This window comes from Hippocampus zosterae, chromosome 5, assembly GCF_025434085.1.
Source record: "Hippocampus zosterae strain Florida chromosome 5, ASM2543408v3, whole genome shotgun sequence".
Taxonomy (NCBI): domain Eukaryota; kingdom Metazoa; phylum Chordata; class Actinopteri; order Syngnathiformes; family Syngnathidae; genus Hippocampus; species Hippocampus zosterae.
The window spans coordinates 6,174,536-6,196,026 of NC_067455.1; the positions used below are offsets into that span (position 1 = coordinate 6,174,536).

A 21,491-nucleotide genomic window follows, 5' to 3' on the forward strand; every position below is an offset into this window, starting at 1 on the left:
ATGATGGGGTCCTTTATGAGCCAAATATTTTTGGAAGTGGTATTTAGTATATAAGGTTTGAGAACCACCATAACATGGTGTAAATTTGTGTTAAGACTCCCATCAAACGCAAGTTTGAATGTGACAGGTTCATTTGGAACACAGCCACATACCCACCCATAAGAGGGTGTGCACACTTGTGCAACCATAATATTTCAGTTGACTATTTTTACCTGCCCTCTCGAGGACATTATTACTGTTCACTTGAGTTGTGTAGGTTGCTTTTTGAACAGGGGTGTGTGGACTTTTCATCCACCCATCCATTTTCTAAAACCCACACAGGCAAAGGGGGTATATCATGCAAACTCCAGACAGGAATGCCAAAATCTGGAATTGAACCCTGCACCTCTCAACTGTGAGGCCGACATGCTAAGCAGTTGACTCAATTTCTCTAGCCATCGTCCATCTAGTTTGCGATGGATACATGCGAATATGTTTATTGACCAGATTTGACATTAATTTGGGGGGGGGGGGGGCATCTGTTTGTAAGAAGCTAGCGAGCGAGCTACAAAATGTCACACTGATGTGTAAAAGCCAAGATTTTTTTTAGGGGTCCGATGCAGTGATTTTACAGGGCCTTTGTGTGAAAGAGGAAATTGGATGGACAGACATCTGAAACAAGACATCTTCTCTGGGTTATGTGTAAAAGGCAAATCTAACTACATTCTGTTACTACTGGCAAATTTGGAGGATATCTGTGTGAAAAAAGCTAAAGATAGCTTGCTAGGTGCAATGTACTGCCTTTGCTGGGTTAGTTGTAAAATACAAAGATGGCTAAATGCACGAGTACTGGCACCACGAGTCATTTGGAAGGATTGCCGTGCGAATGACTGCTGATAGCTAGATAGCCAGCTAACATTAATATGCCACCTTTGCTGGATTATGTATAAAAGGTGGCGAAAGGTCTGTCACGGCTCTGATGTGGAACACCTGCTGGATCTCTGTGAGAATGAGGCAATGAATCTAATAAGAGCTGGCTGAAAATGTTTTTAATTGGCTTCTCTGTGAATGGGTTATGGCTCTCATTCTGTAGTATTAAGAGGGTCTGTGTTTAAAAAATTCTCCATGTCACCTACCCTATTCTATGGGTAGATGGGTTAGGGTTCCAATTCTACAATTTTTCTGGGTTTCTGTGGAAAAAGGGCAATCATCTTGCGACAAAATGCAACCTTTTCTGGACTGTGCTTAAATGAGATATAGCTCCAAAACTGCAATTTTGCAGGGTTACTGTGTGTAAAAGGCTGAGAGTGACCTTGCTACAAAATTCTACCCTCACTGGATTTATGTGTAAATAAAATCTTTGCAGAGTCGTCGCGTGAAAGCCTTTCACACGGAGACAAAAAAGGCAATAGGCGAATAGATAGATGGATTGTCCCATCTCTGCTGTGTTATGTGTTAAAGGCAGTGTAACCGCCACATCTTCAGTTACAGCTGACATTTTTTCCATAATCTCTGCATGAAAGACACTTAATGATTGGTGTCCAAATGCCAGAGGTTTTGTTGCGTCTCCGATGCGGAACATTTGCTGGGTCTCTGTGTGAAAGAGGCTAAATGGGCAATTGCATACGAGTAAAGGTTCCAATTCCGCAGCGTCTCCGTGTGAATGAGGCTCGAGCCGGACAGACTGACAGAGTGAGTCAGTGGAGTGGAGAGGATCACAAAGCAAAAGAAGTTCCTGGGGAATGTTCCTTCATTGTGTCTGACAGGAAAGCTGGGATCAACACAAGGCAACAAAAGCCCTCACCTGGAAAATGACGCCGCACGTAAACATCCAAGCAGCTATTCTGGGAACACTCAAGACATATTTTATTGTGACAAGTCACTTGTGGGCTTTGAATAGTGGCCAGAAATTTAGGTTACCTATCAAAGCCAGCTAGGCCACAAGGTTTTATCACCCCCCCCCAGTGGCAACTTTAACGGCTGACCTTGAGGCTGCACTCTGGACTGGATTGTTTGTTTTGTTTTTGTAAAAATGATCACGTTTCCTCAACTTTATTTTGGTAGAAATGAACTGTTAGCCAAGCAAACTATTAAATTCTTCAATGACGTGAAAAAAATACGGCTTTTTGTGATGATAAAATCTAAATTCTCATAGCAAGACGGCTTATTACCGATTTGTGTTTGAAAGAAAAAAAATCTAATAGAACTTTTTCCTTCTTTTTTTTTGCCTTGCCACATTGGCATTTTCTAAATTCTAAAATGTACACTCGTAAAATGAAGATTTTCTTTTAACAGTAAGGTTCGTGACTTTATACTTCTAAAATTCAAAACTAAAATGACTATCTCACATTATGGGAACTTTATTTTCATCACAAAGGAACTCACATTTCCAAACCAGGTGTAGGATAAAAATGAACATTTTAGATTTGGACAAAATATGTGCTCTTGACATTCTGTATTTCATTTTTTTTCAATGCATGTATAAAAGATCCACTCTCCGAACACAACCACAAAGGGTTTGAACCAAACAACACAATAAACACATAACCCGACATGTTTTTCTTCATCCTTTTCATTCATTCATCTTCCGAGCCGCTTGATCCTAACTAGGGTCGCGGGGGGTGCTGGAGCCTATCCCAGCCGTCTCCGGGCAGTAGGCGGGGGACACCCTGAATCGGTCGCCAGCCAATCGCAGGGCACACAGAAACGAACAACCATTCGCACTCACACCTAGGGACAATTTAGAGTGTTCAATCAGCCTGCCATGCATGTTTTTGGAATGTGGGAGGAAATCGGAGTAGCCGGAGAAAACCCACGCAGGCCCGGGGAGAACATGCAAACTCCACACAGGGTGGCCGGAGCTGGAATCGAACCCGGTACCTCTGCACTGTGAAGCCCACGTGCTAACCACTGGACTACCGGGCCGCCTTTTTATGAAACTAAAATTCTCTTTTTATCGTTTTATCTATTTATTCTTGGCTATTATTAATACCATCGTGCGAACGTCCATTTTTTTCTTTTCTTTTAAATGTAATGAATTAGGGCCTACTGATCACATGGCAATAATACATTTTCAATCTAATGTGAGATCACGTGGCACCTTGCCTGAAGAGTTGTTTGAATGCATGGGTGACACTTCCCACTTTAGAGAGACGAGAGAGAGCGAGAGAGAGAGAGAGAGAGAGAGAGAGAGAGAGAGAGAGAGAGAGAGAGCGAGCTCTCGCCATCCGGTTTATGGTGTGCGAGCAGAAAAAAAAGAGCACTACAGTACAATGGTTTGCGCCATCGAGCCAACGCACCTCGGCGCCAATTGAAGACCGCAAATCATTGAACGGCAAAATCAATCAATCCGACGACGAGAAATAGACGCGTTCAATGAGCAAGCCGCTTCGAATATGGACTGCACCATCAAGGTAAGGACGTGCTCGTCGTGGTCGTGGACTTTCCACGCGCACGACGCGTAGCCTTCTTCCACCCACACCGCGAGTGAGAGAGTCCCCCCGCGCACTCTTTCCTTCTTGTACAAAATTTCCTCTTCCTTCCCGTTCGTGGTTGTTATGTCGGCTTCTTGAATAACACAAGTTGAACCGCCGCGTTCGTTTTCTTTCCCTTTCCGTCAAACGGGCCACTCGTTAGCGTGCGCAAAACAAAACCGAACAAAAAAAACGCCCGTTTTACGCTTCTTGGCCTTTGCGTGGTTATTTCTTCGATCGATCTTTTTTTTTGTTGTTGTTGTATCACGCCACCGCAACCAAACCGAACCGGCACGGACACCACGCATGGATTTTTTCAGAAGGTACGAGCCGCAATTTAGCGAGAGGCGTCGAAGCTTGCTCGCAATGGAGCGGCAGGTGTCCCTCAGGGCATCGCGGATGGGCACCGGGAGGCCAAACGTGTGCAAAAAACGGTATTTAACTTCTTTATTTTATCATCCTATTTTATCATGCACTTACTGTTATGACTATTTGACTGAAATGAGATGTGAGGTTCAAACTATTCGGATATGCTGATTTGAGATCAAAACGACGAAAAGACGATTGATTTAAAAAAGATAACGTTTTCAAATAATGCTATAAAACAACACTTAATTCTCTATTTCACTTATCTTATTAAGTTTTTTTTGGGTGGCTTGACAAAAAGGGGCCTAGATGTGCATAGATTGAGGAAGTCATATTTGAGATATTTTCTATAAAAAGGCGTGTCTCGCGTGATGCCCTAAAATGTGACAAATTAACGAAGTTGACAGTGGAAGAACGATGTTTTAATTCTAATGGGTGTTCATGTTAGAAGGGGGTGGAGTGTCACATGCACATTCTTTCGCACACAATGGCCAGCGCAAAGTTTTCTCTCGCGTCGATCGTATGTGTGTGTGTGTGTGTGTGCGTGCGTGTGTGTTTTTGGTGGGGTTTATTTTAAGTCTAATTTATAGCTGCAAACGGGAGCAACTCGTCAGGTGTCGTTATCTCAACTCTGCAGGCTTCCTGTCTCAAACCTCAGACTTTCCGCACATGTTTCCGGCTGCCTGGACCATAGAGACACGCAAAGTTTCAAACATTATTTTTTTTAAAGTGCATTAAAAAAAACCCTACGAAGTTTTCCTGCAAAATTAAAACGTTTGGTTGACTACTGCAGAGAAGTTTCGGCCTCAGGGCGAAAAAAAAAAGACATCGTTTGCAAAATCAGCTCAAGTCAACTTTTACTTCTGCTTTTTTTCCTTTTTTTGTAGGCCTCAGACATGCTCACAACCTTTGCACAACTTCTTCGTCAGAGGACTCATACTGAGAAAAAACAAAAAACTTCACCTCAATAAGTGGATAGCATTGCTATAATTCTAACCACAAAAGGATGTGGATTTTGTTTAAAAATATTAAGCTGTAATTAAAGTCGGCTCATTAAAATGCCAAGCATTTTGTACAATTTGGGACCAAAAAAAAGTTCAGTTTTTCAATTTTATCCTTCATTTTCTAAAAAGTCCAAAGGACCTATGATGACATTTTGTCCAAAGGCAATTCAATGTGCTTCACACAAGCCATGTTTTAGGATTGTGTCACTTTGCTGAAAGTTGCATGAAACGTTGACATTTTGTATAAACTTCATTCTTATAAGATAGCTTTTATTTTTGTCATGTTTTTAGTCAAAATCCACCCCCCTACCCCCCCCCCCCCCACAATTACAACCTTCTCTCAAACAATTTTGCTAACTATGCTTAACTCGAAAAATTAAGTTTCCACCAATTTGATCCAAATAAAAATAAATTGCTTGAACAATACGTCTTTATTCCTATTTTAATAAAAAAAATATATGTATTTCTCTGAAAATCACGTTATAATCGCATAAGATTTGGACTTCTCAGAATATAAAAAAAAACACAACAAAACAATGTTCTTGTAAAATTGCTTTTCTTCTTGGAATACTGTCTTCTGGAAGAAAAAATGTATATACCACTACGCCATTATTCTAAAATAGTTCAATTCGTACTAGTACAATGAAGTGTTTATCCTCAACTTTATGGCAGTTTTTGTGACATTTGCATCTATTCTTGTTTTTCCATTCAAAGATTTTATTCTCATAATGTTCGACTTCTGGTGAAAAGATGTTCGTTTCACAAATATCCAATCTGAAAATGGCAAAGAAAACGTTTTCACATTCAATCTGACATTTCTGTGAGAAAAAAAAATATTGAAGAACACCTGTTATTCTTGTAACGTTTACGATGCTAAAAAGCTTTTGGGAAATTATCTTTATGCTCATGTTTGAAATTTAAGCAACAAAAGCTTTTTTTTTTTAACATTTTATAATAGCCTCGAAATATACAGTATATTTTCTCTTGCATTAACTTTTTCTAAAAATAAACGTTTTTTGTGTGTCTATTTTTAAAAACTTAAAATGATTTGTAACATTTACATTTTTTTTCTTCTAACGTATACTGTACCTGAACATGATTTCAACAAAATGTTCATAACACCTCTCACCTATATTTTGTTTAAAAGTCCAACTTTATTCTCATAATTTTTAAACTTTCTCTAAACAAATTTTTTTAGAGAATACACAAACATTCTCTAAAAAAAAAACCACTTTTCTCTCATGCAATTACATCCACTTTTGTAATATTTCCACAAATTTTTCCTCTTGTAAAATAACTTTGGGAAAAATATTGTTAACATTTTGGGGGGAGGGTAAAATTATAGCATTTTCCCTCCAACATTCAAACTTCATTTTCAGAAAATTATGACCAAAAAAAATTCAAATCACAACATTGTGTATTGTCTCATGCATAAGTGTACGCTCTATTTTGCCTTTTCGTCTCACGTTGCAGCGGTTGACAAACAAGACAGCAATTTTCCCTTGGGAGGTGTGCAGGAATATCGGAAAAGCGGAAAAGGGGTGTGTAGTTTAACACCTGACAATCACTTCTCCCACCATGTTGTGTCGAAAGCAATCGTTGCCGTCAACGACTATTTTGTATGTCGCACCGGAACAACTCACTGATTTTGGATTCATTTGTGAATAAATGAACAAGAGTCCAAAATAAAAATGACATCTCCCAGAGGGAATAAAAATGATAAATTAAAATCAACCAAACAGTTAAAGTTGTGGGCAATGTTATTTTAGTTCGTGAAAATGAACAATTTTTGTTGGGTAATTGGGGGAAAAAAATGACATTTGGCATTTAAAAACTATAATTACAGAAAATTATCCTTTCTTTTCATCTTGGAAATTAAATCTATACATGAGCTCTTCTGGGTTGATTTTAAATGTAGTCATCTTGGTATAACTTTACGACAAACGGAAGACGGATGGTCGATCAGTCGTTTGGAAGTTGTAGTTTACTCTATTACACAATACTGAATGACTTTTTACTTTCTTTTTTTTTTAAATCACGGCCTCAACAAATACTCCATACATGAATAAAAAACTAAAACTAAAACTAATAGAAAAACTAATGAAAAGTGAACAAAAAGCATTTCTTCAAAGATAAAAACTAAAAAAAGCATCCATCCATCCATGTTCTGATCTGCTGATCTCCAACGGTGGCGGGGCACGCTGGAGCCTATCCCAGCTGTCTTTGGGCATTAGGTGGGGTACATCCTGAACCGGTTGCCAGCCAATCGCAGGGCAGACATAGATGAACAACCATGAGGCTCACACTCATACCTAGGGAAAATTTAGAGTGTTCCATTGATCTGCAACGCATGTTTTAGGAACGTGGGAGGAAACCGAAGTACCCGGAGAAAACCCACGCAAACACAGGGAGAAAAAGCAAACTCCACACGGGAAGGCCGGAATCGAACCCTGCACAGCTGCACTGTGAGGCCGAGGCTCGAACCAGTCGACCATCGTCCAAAACTAATTAAAACTGAAATGAAAAAGCAAAATTAAAAACTAAATCGACACTCGCTATAAAGAAAAAACCCAGACAATGATAACTGTAGTTGGGCAAGTGTACCACTGCACTTCAGATTGGCATTTGGGCCTTGAGCCTTGCAACGCTTCAGTTTTAGGCAAGATGGTGTGACGCAATGCGTAGCTGCTGACATGTGTGGAAGTTGCTCTCTTACAACAACAAGACAACGCTTGTTGCAAATTTTCGAGGCTCAAAAAAAAAAAAAAAAAAGGCGGCAACAGCTTGGCTCGGTCTCTAGGAGGCCGTTGCGTTAGCGGTGGTTTTGTACAGCATCGCTTGTGGTAAGTGAGAGAGTAACGGGAGGCCGACTATCGAAAAACAACAACTGCTGTCTCTACTCTTGAGGATTAGTTGCCTCGCAGGCTGTTTGGTGCCAGTTTCAGGTCGCTGTTTCACTTCTGCGCATGAAAATTTGTCTAAAGAGACAGAGAGAGAGAGAGAGAGAAACAGGTCACCTGCGAGAGCAAATAGCATATTAAGCTCCGTCTTGCTCCATGTGCTTTTTTATTTGCGTCGATAAGTCCATTTACATTCAACAGTTAGCTGTTGTCATTTGGTTTGTCTGTAAAGTGGTTTAAAAAATAAAATAACATTTAAAAACAAAGGATAATTACGCCAACGTGGCGGCGATGTGCTCGGGTGGCAAAAGAGATGAAGTGTCGAAGAGCAAAAGAAGAGCAGCGCAATGTAGGCTACGAAAGCGTATTCCTAAGCAGTCTTCGCTCAAGGCCCATTTCCATGGAAACAAAGGCCAGAGTAGAAAGTTATATTCGAAGGCCAAGTGAATTTGGAAACTAGCGTGCGGTCGAGGAGAGCCGGAAGTTCGTCATATTGCCTTCAAATTCGGCCTTTGAAGGACAACCCGTCTCAAGGGGCGTCCATTGTGCCAATTACTATCGACTGAAAAGGATCTCGGGCTCAGTTTACGAATGTCACACAACCTAACACAGAAAACGGGTGAGCCATGGTGGTCGTCACCTGAGCCCTGAGCAACGTCATTTCATGCGACAGGAAGTGGAAAATCCCTGAAATGGCTAAAAACGGGGAGATTTTGCTGCTTAACTCAAAACCACTCACCAATATTTCACCAAGCATCTCTCTTACGTCTAATTGTCAACAAATTACTAGACGTTTGAGCCGGGAAAATATATCAGCTTAAAGCCTCCTTTTGCCTGTAATGTATCCCACCAGGTCTTTAAATGCCGTAACGAATTGCTAGCCACCAGCTAGCTCCCGAGCTAATAGGCTAATTTCCAACAAATCCCCATACATTTGAGCTGTTAAAATATATCTGCTGAAAGCCTACGGTGGTTGAAAAATATCACGAGGTCATTGCCGGGCTTTCCATGCCACAACAAGAGGTGCAACCCATCAGCTAGCGCTCAAGCTAACAGGCTAACAGCTAACCTAGTCAAGTCAAGTCAACAGTATTTATAGAGCACTTTCAAACAGCCATCGCTGCATACAAAGTGCTGTACACTTTAGACATAATAAGTAAGTGGCAATCGCGATAACTCTTGGTGTTTTCCCTTTGTTATTGCCACAACAAAAGTTGTTTATAGAGGTCACCTCAGATCTACAAGACGAGCAAAATCAACAACAATAGTTTGGCTGTCCGACGACCTCGCCTCTCTCATACCACCACCACCCTTGACCATGGGGTGTTTTGCAGATTTCAAATGACCCACATTTTTTTCAACTTCCTCTCCGTGGGTCTGTGCCAAAAGGTTCTGCCGCACATGGCGGCCAGGTTTCCTGTCGGCTGCTGAAAAAGCACATCGCTGACGTACGAGACCCAAAAGACAATGCTTGGCTCCTCTAAACAAACACGCTTCTCAGGCTCCGGACGTCGTCGTAGTTGCTGTGGTCTCTGCTCAGACGCATCAACGTATCGTGCCATCTTAAGCTTTGGCAGAAGAGCTGAAGGGGCTTAAATCTCCGTCGGACCCCACCCACTCGCGCTGCAAACCCAACCCTAATGTCGACTCGCTTTAACTGCGGTCAAAGACGACTGATGCTTTTCAAAGACTTGTTATCTCACACTTGAACACTTGCATTGAAACCTTGTCAGATCTTTTCTGACTGTGGCGTTAGCGTAATCATCTGTATCTTTTCAACAGCATACACTCTTTTGACCAGACACATTTACTGTAAATTGATCACTGTGTATAATTTGTTGAATAAAGTTGGGCTCAACTAAAACTGAAAGTCTAACACGTGTTAAAAGTCCTTTTGTTCCTTATTGACTTTCTGGTTTGTTCAGAGTGATGGACGCTACATTACATTACGTAATACATTTGCATTACGTAGTGTTGGAAAGGTCATGTAAAAAAAAAAAATCGTTAAAATATGTTCTATGCGCGCCCACTGGTCTTAATACAGCTCTGTTTAATATTGTGTTTGTGGAATAGGAATGAAGCAGAAAAATCAATAGGAATGAAGCAGAAAAATCCACCTGTTTCGATCCATCTCAGTTGTCGGCCATTTTGTCACTTGCAGTCTACTGACAATGGCATCAAAGTGGCTAAAATGAACTCGAAAAGCTCACAGAGGATATAATGAAAAACACATTTTCGCTGCGGTTTGAATTTTATGAACATAAAACGCAGTTTCATTTTATTTTCATTAAAACTTTTTTTTTTTTTACTGTTAGCTAGTATCCACGACTTTTATTGAGATTCTTCGCAAGACTGTAATTGGTTTTTCCTTGATACTGTAGACGCCGCCTATCCCTGTGGAAATTGGTAGTTGTGGCGCAACCCTACTAACAGCATTATTCAAATGGGCATCAAAACAATCATTAGGATAATCAGGAAATGTGTTAAAATAGCCACTGACCCAGTGGCCGTGTTGCACAGGAAGCGCTGTCTGTGGTGAGCGAGGACCAGCCCATATACGAGCCGCCCTACACCGCCACCATGCACATGAAGACGGAGATGACGTCGCCAGGCGGATTCAAGCAGAGCCCCGAGCCCACCGAGCCCGACTGGCCGGCCGCCACCGCACAGAAGAGGAGCGAGCACGTCAATGGAACCAAGTGAGTCAGGGCGGGGCCACAGTGGGGGTGGGGGGAGGAATCCAACAGGGAGTGAGGGCAGTGTGGGGGGTGGACTTTGTCACAGTCCGGGGTTTTTCCATTGACTAAAATATTCTTTGGTACCGTTCCAAATGCATCACGCTCGTGGACAGAATTTGGGCATTTGGTGTAAAATCGTAAATTTCTGCCGTGGCGTAAAAATGGCGCAGAAAAATAAAAACTCCAAAATGTCAGTTTTTTTAAAATTGAAAGTTATTAATGTGAATGAAATAAAAAACTACAGAAAATCATTTGACTCAAGGTGCCTAATGGGGAAATAACTGATCAAGGGATACATGAGAAGGCAATATTTTTTAAATTCATATTATGATTCCATCAGTCTATCATTACAAAAAATATATATTTATGGACTAAATTTAATGAAATAATTTTATCAATACTAGGGATATGCTTAGACTATACAGTAATTGACCAAGAGGGAAATCAATGATCCACGAATAAATGTTTAGACTTTTTTTTTTTCATTCCAATATTGATGATCAAGGAATCCATTTTTATAAAGCGGTTTACATTTACGTACTGCATTTATTTTAATTTATTCACAATAGGGCTAAACATTTGCCTATCATTGATGAGGGAAAATTATCAATTGTGAAAAATTCTCTAAATCTCTAAAAAAATCTCTATGTTGTTGTCGTGACGTTCAGCTTGTCCCATCAGAGGTTGCGATAGCAATCACGAAAGTGATTTTGACAACAAATATATTTGTACTTGACTTCATTTTTCTTTGTCGTCGCCTGCGAGGAGAGCAATTGAGATGGCCCCCCAAAGAAAAAACAACCCCATTATTTAGCATACACCGTGAACACACATCATTACAATATCCCCTCCCTGTGTTGTAGCCACGAGTCCCCGGTGGATTGCAGCGTCACCAAGCGCTCCCGCCACATGAGCAACGACGGCGTCCCGATGGCGTACCAGCCCTCGTACCCGGAACCCCGCGTCAGCCCGCCGAACGTCACCCCTCCCAGCATTACCAACACAGAGGAGAAGCGGGTCATCGTACCGGCAGGTGAGCAGATCACCTGCCCGGGCACTCTCAGACCCAGACCCCTCCTGCCCCTCTGAGGACTCTGATGTCTTTCTGTACAAACTGTGGTTATAAAAAGTCTGCACAACCCTTTTCAAATGCCAAGTTTTTCCATGTAAAGAATGAAACCAAGAAAGTTTTTCTCCCATTAATGTGACCATAACAACTTAATTGGAGGCAAAAAAAAAAAAAAATAACACCCCAAAAACTTTTTAGCGTTGGGGACGTAAACATAATCAAATGAGATAATGTGGTTGCACAAGTGTGCACACCCTCATAAGAAGGGGATTTGGCTGTGCTCAGAATTAAGATAAGATAAGATCAGATAAGATATCCTTTATTCGTCCCACACTGGGGAAATTTACAGCCTCCAGCAGCAAGAATGTATGTAAAAAGAAGAAAGAAGAAAGAGAAAGTCACATTCAAACTGCTGCCCCTAATCAAAGCAGTTCAGCCGTTCTAGTCGACTTTTCCTGGAATTAAGTCTTATAGCGGAGGCCACGTGTCACAAGGAGCTTCCGCAATGTCCACAAAAGCCTGATGGTGGCAAAATCACGCTTTGGAGCAAAAAAAAAAAAAAAAAAAAAGCCTACTAGAACAACGGAACTTTATTTGGGGTTAATCACAGGAACTTTAAACTAAATCCAATTCAACATGAAATTTACATGTTGAATTCATCCAGAGACCAATTTTATCAGTCACTCATTTTTACTTCCCTACTCCTAAAAACGCAATCGAATTGAGTTACACATACTGTATTAGTCACAATGGTGGAATTTCTTTTCTTTTATATTATTGATCTTGGTCCGTTTTTTTTTCCATTCAGAAAAAAATTGAACTGCAACCACAATATGCAAATTTTTACAATTTTAACTTGCCCTTCTGTAAAGGCTTAAAAAGGCAAAGATTATTTAGTTAATACTTGTTCAAATTTTTTTTGGGGGGGAGGGTATTTATTCATGTTTGCTCGACAAAATGCAGTTTTATTCTTCCAGTTCTGTGTGAAAATCCAAATTAATTACAAATGTGGGAGCAATAGAGAATTTTATCTAGGTTTTTTTTTCTTCACAAATTTCCTCTTGGAAAGTCAATACTGTATATAATCACTTCCTATAATGCCACAATAAGTTATAACTTACTGTGACTGTTTGAGCTCATTTAGAAATGCGATTTATTTATTTATTTTGGGGAGGGGGGGGGGGCAACTCTTGAAACAGACCTCAACAGTCTGCGCCAGGCTGGTCGATGGCGAGTGTTGCAATGAGTCAGTCGTACTTTTTTTTTTTTTCTCCAATTCAAGTCGCTGAGAAATCTGATGAGACTCACCGAGGAGTCGCTCGTTGCGTCATAATACATGGATATTGCTTCACAGCGGCGTTCGTGTGAACAATTGGGAACAACTAAAAGATGTGTGAGGACGGCGTCCGCAGCACACGATTACGGGCAACTCAAAGGTGCGCTCATTGTTTTGCGACTGGAAATGACTCACCCCTTCCTGCGGTGACACATTTTGGATTGGACATCGTCATTTTAATCACAAAATTGAACGTGACGCCAATTTTAGTCATACTGTATAATCAAACTACTGTGAGGCATTTGTTAACATGTGCAGTAATCATGACTGTGGCATTACCGGCCACTTGGGTGTCTCACATGTAGCACAGTATTGACAGATTACTATGTCCAAGACTCATGTAGCTGCCACACCTAGATATGTTTTTTTCCCCCTTTTTTTAAATAGACCGAGAGCTATTCTTCCAATTATTCTCCCATTGAACTTTGCTAAAATTCAACATTTGTGGGCAATGCAGGCTAAGTGGAGGAGAATGAACGTATATCCAATTTGAATTACCGGTAAATGGTCCGTGTCAGAAGTTGTAAGCTTCACCACAGGCACTTGTTGAGACATTTCAGGATATCTGCAGATTTAAGGAAGATAAATTGGAGAATTTGAAGGCCGTTTTTTGAAGCCACTTTGAGAAATATCCCTAAATTTGACCACCTGTGGTGGGCAACAAGGGTTTAATCTTTTATTGCTATATAGTGCGAGACCCTCAAACATCGGATCAAAGGATAAAATAATAATAGTAATTTTCAAGAAAAATTAAGGCATTAATTTTAGAAAATTATAATCATGTCCCTGACAAATCCCTTTTATATTTTGTTCCCTAAAGAGTTCCCCATTTCATTGTGACAATATAAGCATCAAACCTACCAGGAAAAAAAAAAAGGAATCTCTGCCTCTTTCCATTCTTCGGTAATCAGAAGTTGAAAATGGGTTGGTTGCACCAAAAACACGGGTTTCTGACCAAAAAGTGGAGAAAACCAGCATTTTGTGAAAATAAACGGGCTAAATGTAACAGTGACTTTTTGTGACACCTCCAACAATACAAATGAAATTAATACGGACAAACGACTTTTGATTACAGTGAATTTAGAACTTTATATATCCATATACATCCATCGGTGGCAGTAAACACATTTAATCCAGTTTACGAATATTATAGATGTTCGCAGCAGTGAACAAGTTAATTGTGGAAATAATCATGAATTTTCTTTAGGGTGGAGGGGGGGGGGGGGATACATCACCATCATTATGGAAATGGCCACAGGGGTTCTGCTATAACGGTGATTTGCATTGACAAAGCTCAACTTCCCACAGTTGACATCACGTCGCCCTTCTTAATGCAAGCTACCCTCAGACTGAATCCACAGCGCTTCTGCCGGTTACCGCCAAGTTGTGCTCTCGATAGTGACTCCACTTCCTTCAACAACAATAAATTCCACACAAAAGTTCCTCCTTGAACAATCTTAGCCATTGACAGTCGATAATAAATGAAGCTTTTATTATCTACACTTGACTATCATCCCGGTGTCAGATCCCGAGGTGTGGACACAGGACCACGTGCGTCAGTGGCTGGACTGGGCCATCAAAGAGTATGTCCTGGAGGAAGTGGACGTCATGCTGTTCCAAGCGCTGGACGGCAAGGCCCTGTGCAAGTTGACCAAAGAGGACATGATGCACCTCACGTCCGCCTACAACGCTGACATCCTGCTCTCGCATCTCAATTACCTCCGGCAGAGTAAGGCAACGCCCCTTCCTCACTGAGGCTATTTTTAAGTCGTACTAGCAAATATATATTCATGCCCCCCCCCCAAAAAAACAAAGTGTGATAATGATTATATTAGTTGCAACTAAGTAGTTCACTTGTTATGCCTCAGTTGCTTCAAGAAAATGAAAATAATTAACTACTTGTATCAGACTGGACAAAACATTCACAGTCTTGGTCTCTACGGCAGGCAGTCCCACTTTCTCGTACTCCACGACGACCTCCACCAACACGCCGCCACCGCCGGCCCCACAGCAGCCTCGACTTCAGGTCAAAGCTGGTAAGACTCATCTATTTGCTATTGGCGTTTTGCATGTGATCAATAAAGGATCTACCGACAGGCTCAACAAAAATGGACAAGGACTCATCACTGAGTATCTATACCGACAATCATTCATCATAGGATGTTTGGCTCGATGGTTTGCTCAAACCATCCATCAAATCAGAGCAAATCCACTCCAAAATGTACTTTTAATACACCAAAGTAAGCGGTGTTAAAATGTACATATTTCCAGTAGCATCGTGTTAGTTTTGATGTCCACTTGGCAGAGACTGAGCTCCACTGTGTTTGTTTACCGAGTAGACATGTGCAGGCAAAAACTCATACTTCCATCCAATCTGTTCAATGTCAGAATGCCTCCCGACTACAAAAAAACAAACAAGCACAAGATGCCATTTTTGCTACATCTCATTCTTACTATTACTTGTAGAGCTGCATTTCTGTATATGAATTTGAATGAAAATACAGTGGTAGTTCTACTTTCGAACGTCTCTTCATTCGAAATGTTGTGAAACGCCTCAACAGGAAAATATTGCTTCTCGTTACGAAATAAATGTCAAGATACAAAAGGTAAAAATACAGTATGGGCTGCTACTAGCAGCTCCGAGTTTCCTTTACGCAACATACTTATAGCTGCTCTGCCATTGGCTATTACCGAACATCATCCTGGCATCCTATTGGCTAAGAGGGACTTCTACCGCATGAACCTATAGGCGTCGGTAGACAGATGCATGTCTATGCAGCTTCCTCGTCATTCGCCCCCCCGGACCATGAGGCGTTACGATAATTTTAAGTAAATGTGAATCACCCAGAAAAAAGTGTTCAACAGTCACTATGCCTATGTTCGCCTTGGACATTTTCGAATGATTGTTAAAAGCCGACAAAAGCAAACGTCCTTGGATCAGTTCTGAGAGAGAACATGAAGAGGGCTAAAAACGATGGGCAGTTCAAAGTTAAATGACCATCATTTTTATTCATTTTATTTTATTTCATTTTTTACATTATGCACAACTCTCATTTATTGTGCAATAATCTAATTGTAACATGTATTTGTTCCATATTTTGATTCATTTCTATGCTTGAGAAAACATTTGTGTAATTTTGGGGGGGGGGGGGGGGGGCTTGCAACGGATTAGGGCATTTACATGGAAAACGCAGCTCTACAAAATTTTCTAGTTCAGAAATTTCTTCCAGAACCAATTAATTTCGTAAGTAGTAAGCATTCATGGCAATTACATGACAGCTAAAGCGTAGCGTTCTTCAACGGTCGTTACCCAAATCAAAGTCACACGCTGAACAAATGGCGACCTTTAGAGGTTGCGCTGCATTGTCCAACCGGGATTCTTCATCTCAACCGTCACGTCCATTCTCAGCTTAACCTCCAAATTCTTCGCTTATCGCAAACAAACAAGAGAGCGGGAACGCAGGAGGCTTCGAGAAACAATGCGCTGAGAGTTCAGAGCCGTGTTGCATGGTTTTGCGAGTCGAAAGAGGTTCCTTGGCACAACACTGGCCTCAACTGATGAATCCCAAACTCAACAGGCCGTTTCAGTCAGGAAGCAGCTGCAATGGCACAGGAAGTAGGGGGTAGAGCGGGTTCGCGGTAGGGGGGTATAGGTCGCACTGCGGGGACACGACTCACAATCTGCTGGAGACAGAGGCGGCCGAAACAAAAGAAAGCTCCCCCAAGAAACTACGGGGTCATCTCCAGACTTACTGACTTCTTATCGTCTCGCTGGCCCATTTACGGACTTCCTTCCCACTGAAGCTTCAATGGCCACTTCAAAAGATTTTGCTGATGCTTTACAATCACGCGTCTCATCCGCCGTACTCATCAGTCTCATTGTCTTGTTCTGCGCAGAAAGCAGTTTTGATGAGATTAGCCGCAGGAACAGCTGGACCACAAACAGCATGACCATCGTGCCCAAAGGTAAGAAACTACATCGGAGTCAAGCGCGTGGACACGATTCATTTTAACGTGTCAACACGCTTGAACGTCGTCCTTCTTGCTAGGTTCCAGCATGGAGCACCAACACAGCAGAGTGACAGAACCGGTATCAAGAATCGGCCAAGGTGTGATTCATCAAAAACATGCTTCGAATAAATCAATAAACACATAAATAAATACCATCGACTCAAAGAAACACATCATGGGTGCAGCTAATGCTAATGTAGCTATGAAGGTATCTGCCCACAAAATGGACACCACACCAATGGCATAAGAACAATGGGGATGGGGGGGGGGGGATTGAAGGAGAGTATGAATGCATTTAAACATGCACGTTCGACTGAAAATCAAGACGATATTTGACATATGTGACCTCAACTTCAGAGGTTAAACTGGGTCTCAATGTGTAAAAATCACCTTTGGTGCAGTTGAGTCAACTAATTTGCTGTTTAAATTTTAAATAGTCCGATTTCCACAATCCCCTGGGAAAAATGATTCGAGAAATCAACAACATTTTTCCAACTAGTCAAAGCTGTTGCCATGACAGCCACCACTTGAGTGTCAATAGTACAATACACATTTTCTTATTTGTTGGTTCTTGAACGCACAAAATCACAAGTCTAGCATATTTAAGAGGTTAAAAGCATTTTCACTGTGCATTTGCACTTACTGTTGAGCAGTGATATATACTGTATACTGTATACTGTATACAGTATATACAGTATAATACTGTACCGCTGCTTAATGTCTTGTTCTTACTCTTGACAGACCCCTATCAGACATTAGGGCCCATAAGCAGCCGGCTAGCAAACCCAGGTAAGGAGACTTTCGCAGAATGAGTTCAACAAAAATGGGTGACACAAATGAGGCCTTTCCACTGTTGGCAACACACAAAAACAAAAAAAAGTGAGAGCCTGGCATACAAGCGATGGGCGGAGCCGACGTCTGTGACCGTTTGCCTTGCTGTTTTCCTCACAGAAGGCCAAGGCGTCCGCTCATCCAAGAACCGAACAGGCAAGCAAAGTTCGTACAAGCTGCCTGACCTCAGCGCCCAAAGGCCTGTGGGTAGGTCACTGTCCAGAGATATATCACCTTACTCCAAGTCACACAGTGAAAAGGTCCCATTTGTTGACTCCAAATGTGTGATGAAATTTTCTTACTTCCAGCCTTGTTTTGAGCTTGATTTTAGTCCAGAATGTCCTTTTTTTTATTTTAGGGGGCAAATATTTACTTTTGGCAAGCATGGGTGTGATTAGAATTAAGCCCAAATCATCTTGATTTCAACAGCAACGTACTCATGCAGTCAAACATGTCACTCGAGGGAAGTTCACAATGTCAAAAAATCTTCGAGGAAAACCTTTCGGTAAAGCTGCATGTAGCGCTTAATGGAGCCCTCTAACATCCCCTTTCACGACAAATGCTTAAAATGACTTTGAGCCAGGCTCCGCCCACATTTAGAGGCCTTCAAAACGTCTATGTCAAACTAGAATGGCCGACTTTTGTTTAAAATGTGGGCATTTGTCCTTGATATTTTTTTCATACGTCCTGTGACGATATGACATGTCAACCCATTTCCTGTCTATCAGTGGAACTGGTCTCATGGGCTGATTTTATTTTTTGTATGAATGGACAAATTGACCATTGAATGGCCATTTCAAAACAAAACATCTGAGTTCTACTTAAATTACTAAATCACAATGTACATATTGTTAACTATGCATTTGAATTTGCTTTTATTTTTTGCTACGTTTTATTCTGATGTCAGCTGCCAAGTTGACATTGCAAATGTGAATCTGGATAAATTAGTCAAATAAAGATGAATAATTAACCTTTTTCAACCATAGAGGCCAGCCATTAAAAAAAAGGAACCTCGAGTGTCACACAATATTCTGCCTCAAACATCTGAACACTTGTTTTCTTCTTTAAAATACCATACCAACAATGAAAATGTGATTTTGATGACATACTAATATATTTACCAAAAAACTTAAAAAATAAATTACCAGTGGAAAAATTTTGTTTGAAAAAGTTTTGCAAATAGCATGCAAACTATTTGCTTGCTATTTAGTAGTCGTAGTGGTAGTATTCAGTTGTGTGTGCGTGCATAAGTCCCATAAATTGAGTTTGTGTGTATTTACATTGTCATTGCTTCTAAATATCTTCTCTCTTTGTGACACAATTTGGAGTAGATTTAACGTGACAATCACTTTGATTATTCTGAAGTGGCTGGTAACTTTGTATTTCCAAAGATCCCTCCCATCTTCATTCCATTGGGACAATGCCCTTAACCAAAAGAGATATAATGCTGCCATCTACTGGCCATAGTTTTAAAAAAGGAAAACAACTTTTTAACTTGAGTTTTATAATCAAACCGGTAACCAAATCGTTTTCTCCATCCATTCCTATATTACAAAAATAAAGAAATTAATTTTAATTTAAAAAACACCATACTTGACAGCAATTGCTGTCGCTCCTCGTTAATGTTCTAGCTGACATGATTTGACAAACGAATGGTAAATAATCATTGCAACAAATATTAGAGGGCTCAAAGGGCCAAATATAGTAAAAGATCAGAAAGGCAGGATGTGGCCCACGTGCCATACTTGTCCCACCACTGCACTAATTGCATGAATAAACAAACAACAAAAACCCTACAAATATGGCTTTGATATTTCACACATTTGGTTGTGCAAAGTTCACAGGGTGACACTGACACACAAACTACCTCTGGACAGGTTCAGGCCAGATCCAGCTGTGGCAGTTCCTGTTGGAGCTGCTGTCAGACAGCAACAACGCCAGCATCATCACCTGGGAGGGCACCAACGGCGAGTTCAAAATGACCGATCCCGACGAGGTGGCCAAGCGTTGGGGCGAGCGTAAGAGCAAGCCCAACATGAACTACGACAAGCTGAGTCGCGCCCTGCGCTACTACTACGACAAGAACATCATGACCAAGGTGCACGGCAAGCGCTACGCCTACAAGTTTGACTTCCAGGGCATCTCGCAGACGCACCAGAGCCACCAGGCAGCCGACGGCGGCGGCATGGTCAAATACCAGACAGAGATGTCCTACGTGCAGCCTTATCACAGCCACCAGCCCAAAATGAACTTCATGACGGGTCACCCACCGCCCATGCCTGTCTCACCTGGGAACTTTTTCGGCCCACCGTCCACGTACTGGAACTCGCCCAGCAGCCCCATCTACCCCGGGGGGGCCATGAACAGACATCCGGCCACCCATTCCCACCTGAGCTCATACTACTGAGCACAAACACACCCAAAGGAGGAAGATTTTTTTTTCTTTCAAAAAGGGCATTATACTGAAGTTTGGACGGACACAAGGGACGAATGGGATGGTTGTATACTCATCGTGGGATATTATGAATATACTGATGACACGCTGTATTTACTGTATTCAGTTTTTATGGAACCAAGTTTCTCTTCCCCTTGTACGACGGACAGAAAAAGTCTACACACCCGTTCAAATGACAGATCATTAAATTAAAAACTTTGTCCACCATTGTGACATAACATGTATAATTGATTTTTTTTTACTTATTAGAAAGTGGAGTAAAAATAAACTATGGATAAAATGTATCCCTTAAAACTTATGCGTGAATGAGTTCAGAGTTTATCACATAGAAAATGATTATATAGAAGTCAGAAAAAAACTGCCACCATTTTAAATGCTTCCAATTAAAATCAAATTAATTTTAGCTGTTCTAGTGGGATCTCCCAGACTTTTTCTTTCCTTCAAGTGGAGAAAATGAAGGGCTTTTGCCAACGCTGACTGCAAGGTTGAACTTTATGGCCATCACTACCAAAAGAACACATAGTGGTGACATCATCATGCTTTGGGGCTGTTTTTCTTGACCTAAAACGGCGGCCTTGGACAAGGTGGAAGGAATTATGAACAGTTCCAAACAGCAGCTAATGTTCGCACAAAACATTCACCTTTCTGCTACAAAGCAAAATGAATGATGACGATAACAACTATTTGAGGTTTATCATATGCACTTTCAATTGCGGCAGATGTGCACTGACTCCCATTTAATATTAGCTTGAACGTGAATGGTTAATTTTGAACACAGCCACTTCCAAGTTAGAAGAGGGTGTGCACATTTGTGCAATCAAATTATTACAGGAAGATCTTTTTTTCAAAACTAAGATTTTTTTTTCCAAATCATTTTTTTATAGCTTATAGGTCACAACACGAGCAAAAGCTTGGAAATTATTTATCTTGCTGTAGTTTTGTTTTCCTCAATGTCACAAAACAACTGGTATTTGAAATGGGGTGTGTAGACTTTTTATATCCACTGCAAGTACCTTGTTTGACAGTTGGCGGAACGTTTTTGTCATCGAAAGAAACTTGACTTCAAAGACGTTTGTAAAAGAAATTGTACAGAATATTCCGTCATGTAGCAACGCGACATTTACTCATGTTAATAAATGTTTCTTGTAGCTAAGAACGGGACTCCTGTGGTTGCGACGTTTGGCTTTATTCGTCAAATTCAAAGATATCTTCAAAGGTTCGGAGAGGTTCTTTGACCTCCTCCACCATGGCAGAACCCTTCGTCACCATCTCCTCCTCCTCCTCCTCCCATTCCCAGTCCCACTCCACCACCTTACCCGTCACATCAGG

The 21,491-nt window shown here is 41.1% G+C and overlaps 1 protein-coding gene across 4 annotated transcripts; it reads left to right on the forward strand.

Annotated features, from left to right (window-relative positions):
• Nucleotides 1–3,180: 3,180 nt before the first annotated feature.
• On the forward strand, nucleotides 3,181–21,318 carry fli1rs (Fli-1 proto-oncogene, ETS transcription factor-related sequence). Of its 4 annotated transcripts, none has more exons than XM_052066855.1 (10): nucleotides 3,181–3,392; nucleotides 10,215–10,421; nucleotides 11,324–11,493; nucleotides 14,391–14,594; nucleotides 14,812–14,901; nucleotides 16,763–16,831; nucleotides 16,915–16,974; nucleotides 17,618–17,665; nucleotides 17,828–17,914; nucleotides 19,585–21,318. In XM_052066855.1, the coding sequence occupies exons 2-10, from the start codon at nucleotides 10,303–10,305 to the stop codon at nucleotides 20,112–20,114; spliced, it is 1,377 nt and encodes a 458-aa protein (XP_051922815.1). In that variant the 5' UTR covers nucleotides 3,181–3,392; nucleotides 10,215–10,302; the 3' UTR covers nucleotides 20,115–21,318. The 4 variants fall into 4 exon arrangements, with proteins under 4 accessions (XP_051922815.1, XP_051922813.1, XP_051922816.1 ...); XM_052066853.1 differs by having other exon boundaries at nucleotides 3,184–3,392; nucleotides 10,243–10,421; XM_052066854.1 differs by lacking the exon at nucleotides 3,181–3,392 and adding an exon at nucleotides 3,404–3,886 and having other exon boundaries at nucleotides 10,243–10,421.
• Nucleotides 21,319–21,491: the final 173 nt, after the last annotated feature.

Coding starts and splice junctions, on each gene's coding strand:
- fli1rs (XM_052066853.1), top strand. Junction 16,832..16,914: donor CATGACCATCGTGCCCAAAG/GTAAGAAACTAC, acceptor CCTTCTTGCTAG/GTTCCAGCATGGAGCACCAA. Junction 16,975..17,617: donor GGTATCAAGAATCGGCCAAG/GTGTGATTCATC, acceptor TACTCTTGACAG/ACCCCTATCAGACATTAGGG.